General features: G+C 48.4%; 1 protein-coding gene across 1 annotated transcript in view; it reads left to right on the forward strand.

Moving 5' to 3' along the window:
- Window positions 1-17107, forward strand: part of HYDIN (HYDIN axonemal central pair apparatus protein) — a 159070-nt gene that overhangs the window by 22824 nt on the left and 119139 nt on the right. The window contains exons 6-9 of the mRNA XM_040329299.1: window positions 1707-1906; window positions 3341-3465; window positions 5692-5893; window positions 16614-16797. Of these exons, the coding sequence (XP_040185233.1) occupies window positions 1707-1906; window positions 3341-3465; window positions 5692-5893; window positions 16614-16797 (711 nt within the window). The remainder of the gene's footprint in view (window positions 1-1706; window positions 1907-3340; window positions 3466-5691; window positions 5894-16613; window positions 16798-17107) is intronic.

Here is a 17107-nt window from a genome sequence, read left to right on the forward strand (position 1 = left end):
TGGTAATACTTAAAACCCAGCCTGTTAGTGGGTCCTAAAGACAGGAGTTGAGAGCCACTGATATAAGGGAACATTAACCATGTCCAGAAGTGATAACATCTTATGAAAGGACACTGACCATGCCCAAGAGTGATGACATCATATAAAAGAATACTGATCATGTCTAAGGCCCCATACACACGAGAGGATTTATCCGCGGATACGGTCCAGCGGACCGTATCCGCGGATAAATCCTCTCGATAGATTTGCGCGGATTTCCATGCGATGGAGTGTACTCACCATCGAATCGAAATCCGCGCTGAAATCCTCTGGCGATGACGTGTCGCGCTGTCGCCGCGATTATGACGCGGCGACGTGCGCGACGCTGTCATATAAGGAATTCCACGCATGCGTCGAATCATTACGACGCATGCGGGGGATCCCTTCGGACTGATGGATCCGGTGAGTCTGTACAGACCAGCGGATCCATCCGTTGGGATGGATTCCAGCGGATAGATTTGATAGCATGTCATCAAATATTTATCCGCTGGAAATCCATCCCAGGGGATAAATATCCGCAGAAACAGATCCGCTGGATTGTACACACCATAGGATCTATCCGCTGAAACCCATTCGCTGGGATTTTTCAGCGGATGGATTCTATCGTGTGTATGGGGCCTTAGGCCTAGTACACACGAGAGGATTTATCTGCGGAAACGGTCCGGAGGTCCGTTTCCACGGATAAATCCTCTGGCGGATTTTGATCTCATGGTTGTACTAACCATGAGATCAAAATCCCCGCGGAATTCCGTCCGCTGTGACGCGTCGCGCCGTCGCCGCGATGATGACGCGGCGACGTGCGCGACGCTGTGACATAAGGACTTCCACGCATGCGTCGAATCATTACGACGCATGCGGGGGATGGATTCGGACGGATTGATCCGGTGAGTCTGTACAGACCAGCGGATCAATCCGTTGGACTGGATTCCAGCGGATCGATTTCTTAGCATGTTAAGAGATTTTGATCCGCTGGAAATCCATCCCCGGGGGAAAAAATCAGCGGAAAAATATCCGCTGGATTGTACACACCAGGGGATCTATCCGCTGAAACCGGTCCGCGGATCAATTCCAGCGGATCGATCCTCTCGTGTGTACGGGGCCTTGGATTAATGACATCATATACAACCTGAATTTCAAAAAAGTCGAATCTACATAAAAACCGAATGCAGTTATTTGCAGATCTCATAAACCCATATTTTATTCATAATGGAAAACATATCAAATATTTAAACTGGGAAAATGTACCATTTTAAGAAAAAATAAGGTGATTTTGAAATTGATGGCAGCAACACATTAAAAAAAGTCGGGACAGGGCAACAAAAAACTGGCAAAGTAGGTGGCACTAACAAGGAAGAGCTGGAAGAACATTTTTTCAACTAATCAAGTTATATGGCAACAGGTCAGTATGCCCATGACTGGGTATAAAAAGGACATCCTAGGGAGTCAGATGCCGCGTACACACGATCATTTTTCAGCATGAAAAAAAACGTTGTTTTTCAGCATGTCCAAAAAACGACGTTTTCCCAAAACGACGTATTCATTGTAATATTAATCATTATTCATATAACTCTGCTGTACATCCCCCATCCAGCCATGATTAGTGGTAAATGGGATATACTGTACATGGCGTGTCAGTAATCTAATTATTGCTGTATACTTCTTTCCAGGATTATTTCCACCAAGTGATCTGTATTACTGAGCGGGAGAAGTTTGTCGTTCCGATCCAAGCCATTGGTGCTCGTGCCGTGTTAGACTTTCCAGATGAGTTCAGCTTCCAGGTGTGCCCTGTGAAATACAATTCCCAGAAAACATTGCTGGTTCGAAACATTGGGAATCGCCAAGCTTGCTTCCAATTTCTGACAGAGAGGTACGTGTGAGGGCGCCCAATGTGGGGGGTAATATAATATAATATGTGGATAATAATATGTGGAGTACTAACCAATATACTCAGTACACAGTCCCTCAAGTAAATCGAGCACATGGCACACTTAGTATACCGAGTACACAGGGGATATAGTGTACCCACCACACAAAGGTATCCAGTAAACCCAGCACATAGGGGTATCCAGTATACCCAGCACATAGGGGTATCCAGTATACCCAGCACATAGAGGTATCCAGTAGACCCAGCCACAAGAGATCCAGTATACCCATCACACAGTGTAGTTTACTCAGCAAGCACACAGAGGTATCCAGTATACCCAGCCGTAAGGGATCCAGACACAGAACCAGAACACAGGGGACCCTGTATACCCAGCACACAGAAGATGCTGTGTACTCAGCACTCAGTGGTATCCAGTATACCCAGCCGTATGGGATCGAGTATACCCAGCACACAGGGGATCCAGTATAGCCAGGATATGGGCTACCCAGTGTACCCAGGTCACAGCAGATCCAGTATACCCAGCACACTTGGGTAGTCAGTATATCCAGCACATACAGCTTTCAAAATCCCCTGCCACAGGAATCAAAAATGCTGATGCATTATACCCAGAGCACAGGGGATCTGGCATACCCTGCTCACAGGGATCCAATATACCCCGCCCACAGGGGATGCAGCATACCCAGCACACAGGGGTATCCATTACACCCCAGCACACAAGGAAGCATTGGTGGCATCCAATCACAGTCATCTTTTTTGGTGCTGTTTAGAGCAGTGGTTCTCAAACCTGTCCTCATGTATCCCCAACAGGCTATGTTTTCAGAATTTCTCTTAGAGCCCTTTCATGTTTTTCAGGCCTGTAAAATGCCTGAAAAAAGCCTCATCTGCAATCCCAGTGTGAAACCCTGAGTACTTTCACACTGGGGCGAATACACCGCTCATAAAGCAACCCTGCTCATTGAAATCAATGGGCAGCACCGCCAAAGTACCTGCAAAGCGCCTCGGCAGCAGCGCTTTGTGGCCGGTTTTAACCCTTTATTCGGCCGATAGCGGGGGTTGAAAGCGCCCGCTGGCGCCCAAAAAGCGCCGCAAAAACGACAGTAAATCGCTGCTAAAACTACCGGCACTTTACCGCCAATGCCCGGGCACTGGCAGTGTGAAAGGGCTCTTAGATAAAATAGCTGTCCAAAATAACAAGCCATTGACTCTTTTCTAAAGCACCTGTGCAAGATAAAGGAAAACCTGCAAATATGGCCCATTGGGGGGGTACTTGAGGACAGGGTTGAGAATCATTGGTTTAGAGGATGAGAAGAAACTTCTGATCAGTTTCTGTGGATAAACCACATTTGTTTCATTTGTTCTTCATTTATAAATGAGACCCCCTCCATACGTTAACCATTTTGTCCCCATGTGCTGTAGACCATTCAGTGTGGAACCGTTGTCAGGAACACTGGACATTGGGGACAACATGCAGGTGACGGTTGAGTTCCAACCCCTGGAAGTCGGAGATCACAAACAGAATCTACTGATCCACTATGATACAGGTGAGTGACGGAACACCACGAGAGTGTCTAATTGTTTATTGTCAGCCAAAAAAAGGTTGAAGTCAGAAATGACTAAATATGGATGTAGGGAAGGGCCATCTCCACCTATGAATCATAGGTTCCTTAGCGATAGGAAGAATAGATCTGACTATTACGGTAAGATCTGGAAAGATTATTTCCCCACTGTGAGGATAAATTACAAGTTTCCATGAGATTACTGTATCAGAGACGGCACAGAGACTGTAAGGATGCCACACAAAATACAGTCTATATGATAAGTACCCAGTTACAATAGATTCACACTATAGCGCGTCTTGCCTGCACAGGCACAGGAGCCTATTTATCTGAATGGACTGCTGTACCTGCGGGAAATGTTAGATCTAAGTACAACTAAACAAATACCAGATCCAAAAACTATGTGATGCACAATCCTCATAAAGTAACCAAAAACATGGTTTACCTCTCCTGACTGAGCCAAAATCTCCATCTTTTGCGACTCCCCCTTCTAGACACTGCAGCTCACAGTGGGAAAGTTTTAGTAAGAGTCAACCCACAGAGCAGTGGGCAGGACTGGGCATGGTCATGTGCTGACTGACAAGCTACAGGCTTATAAGTTGTAAAGGTAGAAGGTTTTTTTATTTTAATGCATTCTATGCATTAAGATAAAAACCCTTCTATGTGTAGCAGCCTCCCCAGCACTTTCTAATTACTTACCTGAGCCCCTTCTCTCTCCAGCGATATCCACGAGTCCCTCGGCTGTCCGGGACACTCCTCCTGATTGGCTGGGACACAGCAGTGGAGTGCGCCATTGGCTCCTGCCGCTGTCAATCAAAGTCAGTCAGCCAACCAGGGGAGAAAGGGGGCAGGGCCATGTCAGGGGTTCCGTGTCTGAATGGATACACAGAGCTCTGACTCGGCTCTGGTGCCCCCAAAGAAAGCTACTGGCTGAGGGGGCACTCGATAGGAGGGAGGGGTCAGGAGCAGCAAAGAGGGACCTGAGAAGAGAAGGATACAGGCTGCTCTGTGCAAAACCAACTGCACAGAGGAGGTATTTTTTTAAAACAAGACTTTACAATCACTTCAACGCTGAAAGACACTCCCCTGCAACATCTTATCCTCCCACTTTAGTGCAAGTAGTTGTCATTGAAAAAATGGGGGGGGGGGGGGAAGAGTTACAATATATATTAATCCTAAAAATTACCTTCTCTTTTTTTGCTCCCTTTTAGTCTGTTACATATACCATTGAATTTGTTTTTATTACATCTGTATATGATAAGAAAATAAATCCAGTGAGCTTATAACTTCCTGTGCTCTTTACCTGTGCTGCACTCTTATTAGTTACAATGTTCCCAGTTCTCTCTGAGGACTACAGTACACCTCCTGATGAGGAGGATGGGAGAAGTTTGGTTGTCCTCTCCTAGGGTGACGACATTGCTTTTCCATAGATAAAATACAGGGAGGAGTGTTGTTATCCTAAGACAGGAAGTGTGTTACTGGCAGGACCACCATCTAAAAATAAAGGAAAAAGAGGTTAAAGAAAAGTAAATTAATACACCCACCACATGGGACTAGTTAAATAAGAAAAATATAACGGCGGATGTACCCTCAGAATTTGACGCCTTGCTGGATTTTGATCCAGTGTTCTTACATCACTCATGACCTCAGAGCTTCGCCATCTTGGCGCCAATGTCAGGACAAAGTTCTTTAGCACCCAAGGTGAAAAGGCCAAAGTGCGCCCAACCCCCCTTTTCCCCTTTATGAGTTGTGGGCTACTTCAGCCTCATAGTTTACCCTTTTTGCGCCCCCCCCCCCCTGCTGAAATTCCCAAGGCAGCGGCATTTTCTGCTCCCCTCCTTGGCTTGGCCCTGCCTGGCGCTCTTGTTGTACCCAGCTATACCTCGCAGTCGCACTGTAGACTTTTTAGTGGCAGCTCTAGGCTGGCACAACAGATCCAGTTATATCAGGATGTCCAGTGTGATCCTATGATGGGATCAGTGTTATCTCTGCTGATAATTGCCCCTATCAGAGATCACATCAAGCTGTCCGCTTTGTGGGATAAATGACAGTTATCTGGTGACGTTATTTGTGTGACACAGAACAGGAGGGATTGTATGTAATTGTGTGTTACTTGTATGACCTGATCCATCCTATCTAATCCACATAATTCACATGTGTGTATAATCTACAAGTCATTTAGTGATGTCATCACGTTTGTCTTCTTCTCAGGGGAAGATATTTGTGTCGGTCTTCATGGCGCAGCGACTGATATCAACGTGCGGCTAGACAAGAACTCTCTCACCATTGAGAAGACCTTCTCATCTTTAACCAGTCAAAGAACAGTTACCATCTTCAATCGCAGTGACATCATAACGCACTTTCAGTGGAAAGTACTTGCCACCCGTCAAGAGGAGGAGGCTCAGAGACAAAGGTGAGATTTCCCCAAAGTCGTTTGTGTCTCTGCCCCTCCCACAATGATGACATTTCCTGCAGTAGTTTGCGTCTCTGCCCCTCCCACAATGATGACATTTCCTGCAGTAGTTTGCGTCTCTGCCCCTCCCACAATGATGACATTTCCTGCAGTAGTTTGTGTTTCTGCCCCTCCCACAATGGTGAGATTTCCTGCAGTAGCTTGTGTCTATGCCCCACCCACAATCGTGAGATTTCCTGCAGTAGTTTGTGTCTCTGCCCCTCCCATAATGGTGAGATTTCCTGCAATAGGGAGCTATCTTTCTGCAGTAGTTTGTGTCTCTGCCCCTCCCACAATGTTGAGATTTTCTGCAGTAGTTGGTAACTCTGCCCCTTCCACAATGGTAATATTTCCTGCAGTAGATTGTGTCTCTGCCCCTGCCACAATGGTGAGATTTCCTGCAGTAGTTTGTGTCTCTGCCCCTCCCACAATCGTGAGATTTCCTGCAGTAGTTTGTGTCTCTGCCCCTCCCACAATGGTAAGATTTCTCTGCAGTAGATTGTGTCTCTGCCCCTCCCACAATGGTAAGATTTCTCTGCAGTAGTTTGTGTCTCTGCCCCTCCCACAATGGTAAGATTTCTCTGCAGTAGTTTGTGTCTCTGCCCCTCCCACAATGGTAAGATTTCCTGCAGTAGTTTGTGTCTCTGCCCCTCCCACAATGGTAAGATTTCTCTGCAGTAGTTTGTGTCTCTGCCCCTCCCACAATGGTGAGATTTCCTGCAGTAGTTTGTGTCTCTGTCTCTCCCATAATGGTAAGATTTCTCTGCAGTAGTTTGTGTGTCTGCCCCTCCCACAATGGTGAGATTTCCTGCAGTAGTTTGTGTCTCTGCTCCTCCCATGATGGTGAGATTTCCTGCAATAGGGAGCTATCTTTCTGCAGTAGTTTGTGTCTCTGCCCCTCCCACAATGATGAGATTTCTCTGCAGCATTGTGTGTCTCTGCCCCTCCCACAATGTTGAGATTTTCTGCAGTAGTTGGTGACTGCCCCTCCCACAATGGTGAGATGTCCCTGAAGTAGCTTGTGTCTCTGCCACTCCCACAATGGTAAGATTTCCTGCAGTAGATTGTGTCTCTGCCCCTCTCACAATGGTAAGATTTCTCTGCAGTAGTTTGTGTCTCTGCCCCTCCCACAATGGTAAGATTTCTCTGCAGTAGTTTGTGTCTCTGCCCCTCCCACAATGGTGAGATTTCCTGCAGTAGTTTGTGTCTCTGCCCCTCCCACAATGGTAAGATTTCTCTGCAGTAGTTTGTGTCTCTGCCCCTCCCACAATGGTGAGATTTCTCTGCAGTAGATTGTGTCTCTGCCCCTCCCACAATGGTGAGATTTCTCTGCAGTAGATTGTGTCTCTGCCCCTCCCACAATGGTGAGATTTCTTCCTGCAGTAGATTGTGTCTCTGCCCCTCCCACAATGGTGAGATTTCTTCCTGCAGTAGATTGTGTCTCTGCCCCTCCCACAATGGTGAGATTTCTTCCTGCAGTAGATTGTGTCTCTGCCACTCCCACAATGGTGAGATTTCTTCCTGCAGTAGATTGTGTCTCTGCCCCTCCCACAATGGTGAGATTTCTTCCTGCAGTAGTTTGTGTTTCTGCCCCTCCCACAATGGTGAGATTTCCTGCAATAGGGAGCTATCTTTCTGCAGTAGTTTGTGTCTCTGCCCCTCCCACAATGTTGAGATTTTCTGCAGTAGTTGGTAACTCTGCCCCTTCCACAATGGTAAGATTTCCTGCAGTAGATTGTGTCTCTGCCCCTGCCACAATGGTGAGATTTCCCCCCAGTAGTTTGTGTCTCTACCCCTCCCACAATCGTGAGATTTCCTGCAGTAGTTTGTGTCTCTGCCCCTCCCACAATGGTGAGATTTCCTGCAATAGGGAGCTATCTTTCTGCAGTAGTTTGTGTCTCTGCCCCTCCCAGAATGATGAGATTTCTCTGCAGCATTGTGTGTCTCTGCCCCTCCCACAATGTTGAGATTTTCTGCAGTAGTTGGTGACTGCCCCTCCCACAATGGTGAGATTTTCTGCAGTAGTTGGTGACTGCCCCTCTCACAATGGTGAGATGTCCCTGAAGTAGTTTGTGTCTCTGCCACTCCCACAATGGTAAGATTTCTCTGCAGTAGTTTGTGTCTCTGCCCCTCCCACAATGGTAAGATTTCCTGCAGTAGTTTGTGTCTCTGCCCCTCCCACAATGGTAAGATTTATCTGCAGTAGATTGTGTCTCTGTCTCTCCCATAATGGTGAGATTTCTCTGCAGTAGATTGTGTCTCTGCCCCTCCCACAATGGTGAGATTTCTTCCTGCAGTAGATTGTGTCTCTGCCCCTCCCACAATGGTGAGATTTCTTCCTGCAGTAGTTTGTGTCTCTGCCCCTCCCACAATGGTGAGATTTCTTCCTGCAGTAGATTGTGTCTCTGCCCCTCCCACAATGGTGAGATTTCTTCCTGCAGTAGTTTGTGTCTCTGCCCCTCCCACAATGGTGAGATTTCCTGCAGTAGATTGTGTCTCTGCCCCTCCCACAATGGTGAGATTTCTTCCTGCAGTAGTTTGTGTCTCTGCCACTCCCACAATGGTAAGATTTCCTGCAGTAGATTGTGTGACGGTATCGGTATGATATCCCCGTCAACGTTCCCTTCTTCCCATAACGAAAATCACCCCAATATTCCACGAGGAGGGATATCCCTGGAATCGCCCAGAAAGCCACACATGAGACCAGCTTACTGCTTGAACAACACAGAGTTTTAATCATAAGAAACCAGAGCTTATATGTGGTTACAACTGTTACAATGACAAATCTCCGCCCCCCTCACACAGTGGGGGGTCTTCAATACAGCTCCTTTGAAATAAAGATATTTCTTTGAACTACTCAGTAGCTAGCCGGTTCGGCACCGCATATAGAGAGATAATTATCACAAGGAAGCAATTAGCATAATTAACACAAGCCACTTATCTAATCACAGTAACCAGTAAACACAGGGCTAGAACAATTAACATTTGAAACAGGGCTAGCTGCAGAAGAGTAATTACAATTAACAGCCTTAAACAAGCAGGGAGGATTAAACTGAAGCATATAGGTAAAAAGTCCGTCACAATGGCCCCCTTTTTTCTCCCTGCTCCGGCAAACCCGGTTGGACCTTCCCTGGTCCAGTAGGGTTGACGGGTTCAGAGCTTTAAGTCCGAGGTTAACTCCATTTGGCATGACTGACCTCCCTTGACAACTGCTCCCGACTCAGGTATGCCACCGGGTCGTCAGATCACACGCCGGTCAGTCCCCAAGTCTTTGTGCGATCTGCAAAGTCACCAGAAGTCAGTGTGAAGACGGCGAATGGGTCTGTGCGCCGCCATCTAGGTGTCCCACTATGGGAGGGGCAGGTTATGGCTCTGAAGTGACAGTCACAGGAGATTCATAAAAAGAAAAAGTTATATTTGTTGAAATGCTGTAGCACTGGTGCTCAGAGTCCGGGGGGGGGGGGGGAGAGGGGACTCAGAGCCCCATAAGGTCAGCCACCCCCTGCTCCCTCCGCAGCCGCCGGTTCTCCTCTTTGAGCTTCTCCAGCTCCATCTCCAGTTCATGGAGCCTGGGGGGGTCAGCCCGCTGTGACCTCAGGTGGTTGTTCTCCTCCTCCATGCGGCTTATGCACTCCTCCAGCTCTATGTACTCACGGATCAGATCCTGCTTGCTCATGTCCTGCAGGCTCTCCACGTGGTCCTTCATCATCAGGAACTGGGTGGTGGTGTAAGGGGCCACCGGTGGGCCCTTGGCGAACATCTCGGCCCGCATCTGGGGCGCCCGCTGCGATTCCATCTCCTCCAGTCGCTTCTTCTCCTCCCAGGTCCGCTGGTTATATGACTTCCAGGACCTCTTCTTCTTGGAGGGTAGCTGGCGGTGCCTCTTTCTGCCCAGCTCCCTCCAGGGCCCCTCCGGCTCATGGCTGTCGCCCATGACCAGCTGACAATGGTGTTCCCTGTTGTCCGTAATAACAGATTGTACCATGAGGGCTTCGTAAGGGGTGCCCAATGGTTCTTCCTGACCCAGCTCCTGGGGATCCCAAGCCGAGTCTACACAATGGGCTGCTGCTGGCGGGCGGTACCCAGGTTGAGACCAATTTGACCTGGTGTTGTCATTCATGGGGCAATTCTGCTTGAAGTGACCCAACTGTTTGCACCGGAAGCAGCGTTGTTCGTTGTCCTCCTGGCGTGGATAGCGAGGGCTAGATGTCATCGGTCTGTTAGGCGGTTGGTATCTAGCGGCTGGTGGGTGTGAGGGCGCCGTTGGTTGTGGAAGTTGTACCCGTGGTGTGGCCTGGTTTGTCTTGCGAGTATCCGCATATTCATCCGCCAACTTCGCGGCCTCTGGTAGAGTCATGGGCCTGCGATCTCTCACCCAATCTTTGACATCAGTCTGGATGTGATTGTAAAATTGCTCCAGGAGCATTAGTTGCAAAATGTCCTCTGCGGTGGTGGCCTGGCTGCTGTTAACCCAGTTAGAGGCCGACAGGGACAGCTGGCATGCCCATTCCGCGTAAGAGTCTTTCGTGGTTTTGCGTGAGTCCCTGAACTTCTGTCGGTGGGACTCTGGGGTTACTGCATAACGAGCCAGGAGCACTTCTTTAACCCGGGCGTAGCTATGGATATCCTGATCTGGCACGGTCCGGAAAGCATCAGAAGCTTTGCCTGACAGTTTGCCTGACAATATTGCAACCCACTCTCTTCTAGCTATTCGGTGCAGGTTACATTGTCGCTCAAAATCCGCCAGGTAGTTATCAATCTCACAGTCCTTTTCATCAAAAGCTTTAAAAGCGCTAAACGGAATCTTCCTTGTGTCTGCTGTGCTGTACTCACTGTTCGTAGAAGGTGCGGCTGCTTGTTGGACTGCCGCCAGTTTTAACTGTAGCTCTGCGTCCCTTATTTGTTTAGCCTTCTGTAGCTCTGCATCCCTTATTTGTTTATCCTTCTGTAGTTCTGCGTCCCTTATTTCTTTAGCCTTCTGTAGCTCTGCGTCTCTTATTTGTTTATCCTTCTGTAGCTCTGCGTCTCTTATTTGTTTGGCCTCCTCCGCTAACAGGTCCATCACTTTCAGCACCACATCCGGCGTTGGGTTCGGGCCGAACCACGCTAGCTTCTCTCTCATTAGCTTGTTGGTTGGTGACTCCTCCTGAATCACTGGTGTCTCCATCTCTTGTACTGCTGGCGTTGCTGCAATCCCGTCCTCCTGGTCTATCTCCATTGATTCTGCTATGATGACCCGCTTGGTTTTGTTGCTAGCAATCCTTCCACGAACTTCCAGTAGTTCTTCCAGTGTCTGCTTGGAATCCGGGTGTAAAGGAGAGTAGAAGGGAAGATCCCGCTGCTGCCAACCAATTTGTGACGGTATCGGTATGATATCCCCGTCAACGTTCCCTTCTTCCCATAACGAAAATCACCCCAATATTCCACGAGGAGGGATATCCCTGGAATCGCCCAGAAAGCCACACATGAGACCAGCTTACTGCTTGAACAACACAGAGTTTTAATCATAAGAAACCAGAGCTTATATGTGGTTACAACTGTTACAATGACAAATCTCCGCCCCCCTCACACAGTGGGGGGTCTTCAATACAGCTCCTTTGAAATAAAGATATTTCTTTGAACTACTCAGTAGCTAGCCGGTTCGGCACCGCATATAGAGAGATAATTATCACAAGGAAGCAATCAGCATAATTAACACAAGCCACTTATCTAATCACAGTAACCAGTAAACACAGGGCTAGAACAATTAACATTTGAAACAGGGCTAGCTGCAGAAGAGTAATTACAATTAACAGCCTTAAACAAGCAGGGAGGATTAAACTGAAGCATATAGGTAAAAAGTCCGTCACAGATTGTGTCTCTGCCCCTCTCACAATGGTAAGATTTCTCTGCAGTAGTTTGTGTCTCTGCCCCTCCCACAATGGTAAGATTTCTCTGCAGTAGTTTGTGTCTCTGCCCCTCCCACAATGGTGAGATTTCCTGCAGTAGTTTGTGTCTCTGCCCCTCCCACAATGGTAAGATTTCTCTGCAGTAGTTTGTGTCTCTGCCCCTCCCACAATGGTGAGATTTCTCTGCAGTAGATTGTGTCTCTGCCCCTCCCACAATGGTGAGATTTCTCTGCAGTAGATTGTGTCTCTGCCCCTCCCACAATGGTGAGATTTCTTCCTGCAGTAGATTGTGTCTCTGCCCCTCCCACAATGGTGAGATTTCTTCCTGCAGTAGATTGTGTCTCTGCCCCTCCCACAATGGTGAGATTTCTTCCTGCAGTAGATTGTGTCTCTGCCACTCCCACAATGGTGAGATTTCTTCCTGCAGTAGATTGTGTCTCTGCCCCTCCCACAATGGTGAGATTTCTTCCTGCAGTAGTTTGTGTTTCTGCCCCTCCCACAATGGTGAGATTTCCTGCAGTAGCTTGTGTCTATGCCCCACCCACAATCGTGAGATTTCCTGCAGTAGTTTGTGTCTCTGCCCCTCCCACAATGGTGAGATTTCCTGCAATAGGGAGCTATCTTTCTGCAGTAGTTTGTGTCTCTGCCCCTCCCACAATGTTGAGATTTTCTGCAGTAGTTGGTAACTCTGCCCCTTCCACAATGGTAAGATTTCCTGCAGTAGATTGTGTCTCTGCCCCTGCCACAATGGTGAGATTTCCCCCCAGTAGTTTGTGTCTCTGCCCCTCCCACAATCGTGAGATTTCCTGCAGTAGTTTGTGTCTCTGCCCCTCCCACAATGGTGAGATTTCCTGCAATAGGGAGCTATCTTTCTGCAGTAGTTTGTGTCTCTGCCCCTCCCAGAATGATGAGATTTCTCTGCAGCATTGTGTGTCTCTGCCCCTCCCACAATGTTGAGATTTTCTGCAGTAGTTGGTGACTGCCCCTCCCACAATGGTGAGATTTTCTGCAGTAGTTGGTGACTGCCCCTCTCACAATGGTGAGATGTCCCTGAAGTAGTTTGTGTCTCTGCCACTCCCACAATGGTAAGATTTCTCTGCAGTAGTTTGTGTCTCTGCCCCTCCCACAATGGTAAGATTTCCTGCAGTAGTTTGTGTCTCTGCCCCTCCCACAATGGTAAGATTTATCTGCAGTAGATTGTGTCTCTGTCTCTCCCATAATGGTGAGATTTCTCTGCAGTAGATTGTGTCTCTGCCCCTCCCACAATGGTGAGATTTCTTCCTGCAGTAGATTGTGTCTCTGCCCCTCCCACAATGGTGAGATTTCTTCCTGCAGTAGATTGTGTCTCTGCCCCTCCCACAATGGTGAGATTTCTTCCTGCAGTAGTTTGTGTCTCTGCCCCTCCCACAATGGTGAGATTTCCTGCAGTAGATTGTGTCTCTGCCCCTCCCACAATGGTGAGATTTCTTCCTGCAGTAGTTTGTATCTCTGCCCCTCCCACAAGTTAATCATAAATGTAAACTTCTCAGTTATTTGAGATTCCCAGTAATGGAGACTCTGTCACTATTCTTGTGGGGAGATGTGTGAGAGTTCCAAGACGCCAGCTTGTGATTCAGATTACCAGAAACAATGCAATTCTAAATGGATTATTCTGGATGGAGTTGAGTTGGATTGTTAGTCTAGACAGTTAAGGTTCGTCTTTCAGCCTCAGTCACGGCGGCGGTGGCTTCCTCCTATCTTGGGCTGCCCTGTGTAGTCGGGGGGGCACCCAGCGGTCAGTAATTCAGCGTGACTCCATATACACACATTGTCTGATTAGATCACATAAATTGGAGGAACTCCGAACATAAACATAAGAGTCTTAGCGAGTTGCAGCGTATCTGTAGCCATTGTACATGTTAATACAAAGTGGCAACGCTGCACTAATTGCTCTTCTTCTCCATCTAATATTTAACATTCGGATGAGCCATCCGCCCCGTAATTCCTGCAAAGTGCTGCCTGTCAGATCGGGACCTCTCATCCAGGGGATGCGCGATGGAAGCAGTGTGGAAGGGTTAATAGGCGCCCTACATCTGGGCCATGGTGTGCCTTGGAGGTACACAGCTGAGAGACGGCTCCCCTCTGCTCCATATTTAATGACATTAGCCAGAGATGAATGCCCCTGTGCTGAAGAAAGCACTTTAACTAACAGCAAAGTGTCCTCACTTGGCCGGCCGCCGTGCCTGCCATGTGTGTTCAATGTGGGGGTAGGGGAGCGCTGCGAGCTGGCTGCTGCACAACTACCACAAGTCCCAGCATCCCCGCAGCCTGGTCTTCATTCAGAAAGGGAAGGGGCCAGTAAATTACATACTTACTTACTGGTCCCTTCCCCCACTCATTCTAAAACATCCCCACAGTAACAGTCGGCGGGAGAGGAGAGGAGGGAAGCCAGGAGCGCTGTAGGGAGAAGAGGAGGAGCTAGGGCAGTAGGGGAAATTTGTGCTGCACGGGGTGATTAGGGTATGCCTGGGCACCCCTGGCACACCCTGTGTGCACGCCTATGTAAGTCAAACAGCCACCGTTTTAGTGCCTTGATGCTCCATTCTTATGTTGTTAAAATGGAGGTTCACCCGGAATAATGAATTTTTAACCTTAGATTGATGCTCATTTTGTCTAGGGGAATCGGGTAGTTTTTTTAAAATCGAAGCTGTACTTACCGTTTTAGAGAGCGATCTTCTCCGCCGCTTCCGGGTATGGGCTGTGGGACTGGGCGTTCCTATTTTGATTGACAGGCTTCCGACGGTCGCATCCATCGCGTCACGATTTTCCGAAAGTAGCCGAACGTCGTTGCGCAGGCGCCGTACAGAGCCGCACCGACGTTCGGCTTCTTTCGGCTACTCGTGACGCGATGGATGCGACCGTCGGAAGCCTGTCGGAAGACTGTCAATCAAAATAGGAACGCCCAGTCCCGAAGACCATACCCGGAAGCGGCGGAGAAGATCGCTCTCTAAAACGGTAAGTACAGCTTCGATTTTAAAAAAACTAGCCGATTCCCCTAGACAAAATGAGCATCAATCTAAGGTTAAAAATTATTTTTAGAGTGAACTCCCGCTTTAAGGCAGGGCTGCTAATAAATTTTGTTCGTCAGGTATTAATCATCCTGGCTGATTGTTAGAAGATCCTCTGATTCCTCTCCAACTTTAGATTGCCGCACCTTTTTTCTTCTGTCACTAGGTGGCGCTTACTGGTGGCATTAGAGAGACAAGGGTGTAGCAAGGTTAGACTATGTATGGATGGGGTGTCTCAGCCAATTGGCAGGGGTTTCTTTAGTCCCTTGGCCTGCTGGAAGAGCCTGTTTATTTGGGTGGAGTCAGTTGATTGGGGTTCTGTGTCACCTGGACGGCTGTCTGGGTGGACGTGTGTTATGTTGCCCCCGAGCTGCTAAGCCGGAAGCATGAGGCCTATCCCGGACATCTGCTAGGCTGTCTGAGGGCCTATCCAGAAGCAACAGAAGCAGAACAGGGTTGGGACTGCAGGATTGGAGTTCAACTGAGAGTAACGGTTCAACCGAACGGGGAACCAGTTGTGGTCGGAGGTAGAAGGGAAGCTGTCGCCACTAAGAGACCATCCACCTTGTTAATGTAGACCACTGTGAGTAAGCTGGAGTCAGTACAGTACCAGAGCAATCTTCTCACCAGCTGGGGGTGGCGAGGAAGTGGGAAAACTTCAGCGAGTGCCAAGCCAGGGACCCAGCAGGACAGCAGAGGTGACGCCTGAGTAGCATCAGTGAGTGCCAAGCCAGGGACCCAGCGGGACAGCAGAGGCGATGCTTGAGGAGCATCAGTGAGTGCCAAGCCAGGGACCCAGCGGGACAGCAGAGGTGATGCTTGAGGAGCATCAGTGAGTGCCAAGCCAGGGACCCAGCAGGGAAGTGGGGGGGGGGCCCTTAAAGCGGGGGGGGGGTTCACCCTAAAAAAAAAATCTAACATTACATCCAGCATACGAACAACATTTACAGTATGCAGGTCTTTTTTTTTTTCTGATGTACATACCGTTATATTGTGATTTTCTCCCCGGCTTCCGGGTTCTGATTCCGGCGGGACTGGGCGTTCCTATCCCTGGGTTAGATGATTGACGTGTTGTGAAAAAGTTCCCATGTCGCACAAGGCGCGTCACCAGTTTTCCGTAAATAGCCGAGCTGCGAGTCGGCGCTATACGGTGCCTGCGCAGTCAGCTCGACACGGTGGGCGCAGGCGCCGTATAGCGCCGACTCAGCTAAAGCTCATGTTCCGTATCGAACAGAATGACCCTTACTCTCTGTTTGGAAGCAGCGGTTACTCTGCATAGGTCCAAAACACCCCCTACTGAGTCAGAGCTAGAGCTCTCCAATCAGCAAAGCTCATGTTCCCTACTTCACAGAAAGATCTTTGCACTCTGTGTGGAAGTAGTGGTTTAACTGCAGAGTTCCAAATAGGCCTCCTTGTGTAATCAGACCTTGAGCTCTCCAGTTAGACAAGCTCATGCTCCCAGTTGATTGAAGAACTTCAGCTCTGACCCATTAGGCGGACCTCGGCAGAGAAACGGCTGCTTTCATATAGAGAGCAAGGGTCCTACTATGCAGCATGTTAGCAGGGGACAGGCTTTTTTACTCTGGCTGTGGCTGCTTTATGAAGAAAACCAACTGAAAGATTTTTCAGATCCTTTGTTTGATGCACCTGGTATGTATTTAACAAATTTTAACTGAAAGTTCATTTAGTCTTATGTGGTGTGGGATCTGGGAGAAGGTAATGTGGTATCTGTTCTCTGACCTCCAGATTCTGCTCAGACCTAAAGATGGAGGAAGAAGGGGAGACGGATCGTTTTCTGGAAGAATGCAGAGCCGATCCCACCCTCTGCGAGCGTCTTTCCCTCCTCAGCCGCACTTTCTACAACCGCAAGAAGATGGTGGAGACAGACTCCATGCTGTTCTCGGACAGCGTCATCCATATAGAGCCTGTGGTAAGTCTGAGTGTCCAGAATGTTCCCCCACATGTTATCTGTTGGCTGGTGTAAACAGAACAAAGCTTTTCTACACATTAATTGTACTCCTCTCATTGGTCATAATTGACTCTGTGGGGAGGACTGATCAGTTAGTTCCCCCGGATCACCAACTGATATATATCCTGACTGAGCTGAGCATTGATTGTCCAGATCATACAAGGCATGACAATATACATATGTCACTAATGCCGCGTACACACCATCACTTTATGTGATGAAAAAAAATGACGTTTTTAAAAACGTCACTTTAATTGACTGTGTGTGGGGG

Source organism: Rana temporaria, chromosome 11 (genome assembly GCF_905171775.1).
Source record: "Rana temporaria chromosome 11, aRanTem1.1, whole genome shotgun sequence".
Taxonomy (NCBI): Eukaryota; Metazoa; Chordata; class Amphibia; order Anura; family Ranidae; genus Rana; species Rana temporaria.